This window comes from Solanum stenotomum, unplaced genomic scaffold, assembly GCF_019186545.1.
Source record: "Solanum stenotomum isolate F172 unplaced genomic scaffold, ASM1918654v1 scaffold37307, whole genome shotgun sequence".
Taxonomy (NCBI): Eukaryota; Viridiplantae; Streptophyta; class Magnoliopsida; order Solanales; family Solanaceae; genus Solanum; species Solanum stenotomum.
In genome coordinates, this window is record NW_026034357.1 from 189,229 (window position 1) to 194,764 (window position 5,536).

Consider the following 5,536-nt stretch of genomic DNA (forward strand, 5'->3'; position numbering starts at 1 on the left):
TGTTTTTAGTCCAAAAGGTATTACTAGCCATTCGAAATGCCCTTCTGTACATGTAAAAGCAACCCATTCTATACTATCTTCATGCATTTTTACTTGCCAATATCCAAACTTACAATCGAATTTACTAAAAATCTTTCTTCCTTGTATTCTATTATTAGCTCTATTTTATCTGGTAGCTTATATTCGTCCATTCGGGTGTTATGATTGAGTCTTTTGTAATTTATAACCATTCTTGCTTTTCCCCTTACTATTTCACTATGATTTCTTACCATGAACGCTGCTGATCTATGCTTTGATGTTGATCTTCTGATTACTCCTAACTTTAATAACTCTTATATTTGATCTTCGAACTCCTTTAGATCTTCATTTGTTGATTCTATAGAGGTTGTTTTTATTGTGTATTATGGGTTAATTATGTCTAGTCTGCAGGTTATGTGATTGGCGTCCCAGTGCTTTAAGGGTCTTTCTCCAATTATTTCTAGTTTATCTAGAATTAGAATTACTTCCTCTAGATCCTTTTGATTTTTTATTATTCCTATGTGTTGTAATCCCTTTTTAAAGTTGTAAAGCTCTGTATTTATTTCTATTAAGGTGTAATTCTTTTCCATATCTTCTGTATCTGAAACGCTAAGTTCTAATAGTTCAATTTCTTCTTTTTCATCCGTAATATGTATCTTGGTACAAGTGCACTCTTCTCCTTTGTCACATTTTTTTGGAGTATTTGGGCTAAGTTTACTAGTGTCTGTAAGATACCTAGATTTTGTTGGAATAGATTCGGTTGTTAGTGTGGTTTGGGTAGTGTTTTTTGAGAATACTAGTTCTTGGGAACGTGAGTTGCACGTTTGTTCCCCACTACCATATTAATTTGTACATGCCTAATGTCATGCTGATAATTATTTATTAGATAGTACTCTCCATGTTTCTAATTACTTGTCCACTTTTGAATTGACTCACCTATTAAGAAAACATTTATTGACATAGTGAGTTTACCATTTTACCCCTATTAATTATGAAGTGCATGAATTAAAAACTTGAGATTTTCAAGAAGTTCTACATTTTTCAAAGTAATTAATTGAGGGTATAATGGGTACTCCTTCCGTCCCTATTTAGTTGTCCACTTTAGAAATGACACACAGATTAAGGCAACAATGATTAGCATAGTAAAATTACAATTTTACCCTTATAGTACAATTTACAATTCCAAAATAAATTCACTCAAGATAACTAATCAATGCTGGAAAGTTCACAAGTTTATTTACTTTATTTATGACAACTTTATTAAATAAGGGTATAATAGGAAAAAATTTGTTGTCCTTTCTTGATTTGTCAAAATGGACAACTAAATAGGGACAACTAAAAGAGGAAATATGGACTACTAAATAGGGACGGAGGGAGTAAAAAAAATTGTCCTTTCTTAATTTGTCAAAATAGACAAGTAATTAGCGACAACTAAAATAAAAAAATGGACAAGTAATTAGGGACAGAGGGAATACTGTTTATATATAAAACTTAAAATTTCATCCTAAAAAGTAAAAATAAAAATACTAAATGAAAAAAATATTTGAATGAATATTGTGGTTTTTAATACAAATACAATAATTGTTTTAATGATAGTACAATCTCTATTTAATAACTACATATAAGTTTTGTTGAGTGAGTAAATTTTGCATAAGTTTTATAGAGATTCGATCAATATGACTGTATGGTAGCTAGTACATAAATCATTGTGGATTCTCGGTAAGTATGGAGAATTTAGTATTTAATATTTAATTCATTAGATATTTTATAACATTATTAATTAAATGCTTTATAAGATTATATATATTATTAAAAGTGGATAGTAGGGATAAAATGATAATTCAACTTTAGACTTTGAAATGTCCTCATTTACTACTATTTTTGTTGCCTTTAAAAATGGTTCAATGCCTCATCTGGTACTTACAACAATAAATAAATAAGGGCTTGGAATAATTATAGGAGATGACAACACAAGCAAACTATTGAAAAAGATATGATGATATGGTAAGGTAATACTATATAACAGTTAATTATTTTATTATATTTTAATTTACAACAAAGGCAAAATCGTTATCTAACCCTAAAGGTAAGAACTTCACACTTTAGGTGTAATACAAGAATTCATTAGAAATTGCATTTCCCATAAATATAATAGTCTTTAATCACAATGATCCTACAATTTTGTATCAAGATCATGATCATTGTGAAACGTTATATTATATCTTGAAAATCAATTAATAAATCAATCAGTGTAAAGATATAAAATTACGATGCACTATAGGAATTAGACTTCTATGGAATTTTTTTTTTCCTTTTTGTAGGATATATGTGTTGCTTATAATAAATAGTAATAAAACGTCTTTCAACTTAGTGGAGAAATATCTTTTGTATGATTGACATTTGTATGAGGATGGAGCTAAAGAAAAAAAAAAAAAAAGACAAAAATAGATTCATTCATAAAAAAAGTTCAAGAAATGAATGCTAAGGACATCAAAATTCAATTTTGCGCCTTCTTGACAAACTTAAATCCAACACCACAAACAAATATCAAAGACACACACACATACATATATAATGACACATAGAGATAGACACAAACCTGAATTGAGGAAATGGTTCATATATATCTTTGTCGCAATGTTTCTGTAAATGTAGCAAAATGGCACAAATAATAAAAATAAATATCACATAATGTTAACTTACATTAAAAATATACTCACATAAGAGGAAGGATAAAAAGAGTATAGTTTTCATCAAAATCTGAACCAAAAATCATCTCTAGTCATGGATATAATTAGATGAGAATGAGAATAATGCAACAGAGCTATATAATACTAATTAAATTAGGCAACTGAATAGTCAAGAATAAAAATTAATATTCGGAGCACCTTCTCACATTCTCTAGGGAATTTGTATATAATGAAGATAAAATTATAGTTATTGTAATTAAGTTTGCTGATGTACATGGTATAGTAAGTACATTGCATGCATAGTTAATGGGTAGTGAAAAAGACTCAACGGAATTATTTTTATTTATTCACAATATTATTGAAATTTTAGATTAGATAGATATGATTTAATTAGATTATGACTTAGTGTAGGGGCAAAATGATAATCCAACTTTTAATGTTGGAGCTTTCCACTTATAATATAATATGATTATTCCATCTCTGGTAAGGAGACAACTTCCATTATTAAGTAGTAAGAAATTTAATCCTAAAACAAAGTCTACCCTAATATTTAGATCTCTTACCCAAATTTTTTCTAACTTATAGGTAGGTTTATAGAAGTCTGCACAAGTGTTTAAAAAACTTAATTTTGCATTACTAACGTAATGCTCATATATATTAGAGGATCCGTCCATTTGCATGGCTCTTTGTGGCTTTGGGAAATCTTTTATTACTTCTGGGGGCAAAATGCATCTATTTATTATACTTTTCGTACATCCAGAATCTACTAGAGTGAGAGTTTCTATCTCGTAGTCTTGAATTTTTATTCTAGTAAAAAATTTTATGGTATTAATTTTTTTTGTCTTCGTTACAAATTAATCCTTCAACTGACGTAGCCTCTTCCTTTTTGTTTAAGAGTTGTATTTCTTGTTCGGGCCATTTTTTGTTGATCTGGCTAGTTTCTTCTATTTCCTTTTTCTAATTTACCCATCCTTTCTTCTAAATTATCTATCCTATATATAATTGTGCTTATGAATATTGTGTTTGATGGTTACATTTCCAGGAGTTGGCTGCAACACTAGATGATGATATTCCTACCATGCTCAGTGCCCTATGGGCTTGAAGTTGAATGTAAATGTGGAAGATCTGCCGAGAGAAGGTGTCTTATCTTGAATTTTGGTGAATAAACATCAAACATCATGTTATTCCTTTACTGCATATGTCCATTTCTTTTTTTCTAATTTATTGTATCACAAATCATGTCAAGGTATGAATCTAAATAAAAGAGGGATAGAATTTCTTAACTGTTCTAAATAAAAGAGGGATAGAATCTTCATTCTCTAATTTCAACTGATTACACATTGTTATATGCTCATAATTGAATGAAACTATTTGACCAGCCTTAACGTGTCTTTGTTATGTGCCGGTGTTTTCTCCCTTTGTGCTTTCTTGTCTCTTTTCTTGTTTTCAGAAATTTAGTGTACTTTGAGTTACAATATCCACCATGCTGCTGCTTGTTGTGTTCTTTCTGTTGTTTGATGGCATCAACACCACTGCCTCTTTGGTTTCTAGGTCGATATTGGGACCATAACTTTGCTACACTCTGACTAAAATCAACTCGTATCCTTCGATCATCAATTTTAGTATTATCCATCTTAAAATATGCTTGCTCACATGACTCCTTGTCCTCAAACTCGATGAAAGCATAACAGTGACTATCCCTAGTCTTGTGATCTCTGATAATTTCAGCAGATGTCACGGTTCCAAAGCGTGAGAAGATTATATATAGTGCTTCCTCTTTAGTTGACGGATTTAATTTACAAACAAAGAGCACATTGTCAGGGGGTTTCATCTCAGCATAAGGAATGTCTCCTACACTTTCAAGTATTACTGCTCGGGAGTGTGCTTCCTTCTCTTCACGAACACCTAATTCCTCATCCTTTGGCATCCAATCATCCTCTAGTCGAACATCATCATCAATCTCATCATTCGGCTTTCTTTCAGGTGAAGCATCTGGAATCAAGTCGTCTAACTGGGAAGGATCATCGAAAGGATCATACAATATGTAAGTGTGTTTGATTCGTATATTTTGATAAGGCTTGCCCTTGTCATCCACATACGCTTCATTTATCCTATTCAATGTGTCAAATCCTTCTGTAATCTCTCCAAAAACAGTATGCTCCCCATCAAGGGAGTCGAGATCATCACGTAACGTGATATAGAACTGAGAAGCATTTAGATTCTTCTCACCAGTACCAGTGCTAGCCATCGCAACAGTTCCCCTCTTTGAATGCTTTAAGTCTGGATGAATCTCATCACCAAAAAAACGTGCCTGAACCCCGTATAAAAATTTGTATATCGAATCCCCTCCGGATCTTGTTCCAGTTGGATCTCCCGTCTGCATTGTGAAATTCTTTCGAACCGTATGAAAGAGACAATTATGATAATATTTTATCTTGCATAATTTCAGAAAAATTTTGCATGTCAAAGGACATTCATCCGTAAACAAATCAACTACCATGTCCCCCAAACTTGTCACAATCATCACAGACATAGTGGGAGATGAATTTGAAGAAAAAACGAATTTTTTTTTGATGAATTTGAAGAAAAAACGAATTATTTTTTTGACGAATTTGAAGAAAAAACGATTTTTTTCCGGTGAGCACAGAGGCGGAATAAGGACGAAATTTCCGGTGAACACGGAGGCCGAATAAAGAAGAGGGACGAATAGGGAATTGCGGTTGGCTTTATTTATAAGAGAAAAAAAAGTAACGCGGTGAAACTGTTAGTCTAGTCCTACTAGGATTACATACTTTAAACTATTCCTTTTCCTTATTGAACTTGTGATT

The 5,536-nt window shown here is 31.4% G+C and overlaps 1 protein-coding gene across 1 annotated transcript; it reads right to left on the reverse strand.

Moving 5' to 3' along the window:
• Positions 1-4,008: 4,008 nt before the first annotated feature.
• On the reverse strand, positions 4,009-5,254 carry LOC125852590 (peptidyl-prolyl cis-trans isomerase CYP59-like). The gene has a single exon (XM_049532312.1). The coding sequence runs from the start codon at positions 5,239-5,241 to the stop codon at positions 4,090-4,092; it is 1,152 nt and encodes a 383-aa protein (XP_049388269.1). The 5' UTR covers positions 5,242-5,254; the 3' UTR covers positions 4,009-4,089.
• Between the last annotated feature and the right edge of the window lie 282 nt (positions 5,255-5,536).

Excerpts from the sequence above, each read along its gene's own strand:
- LOC125852590 (XM_049532312.1), bottom strand. The coding sequence starts at position 5,241 with ATGTCTGTGATGATTGTGACAAGTTTGGGGGACATGGTAGTTGATTTG.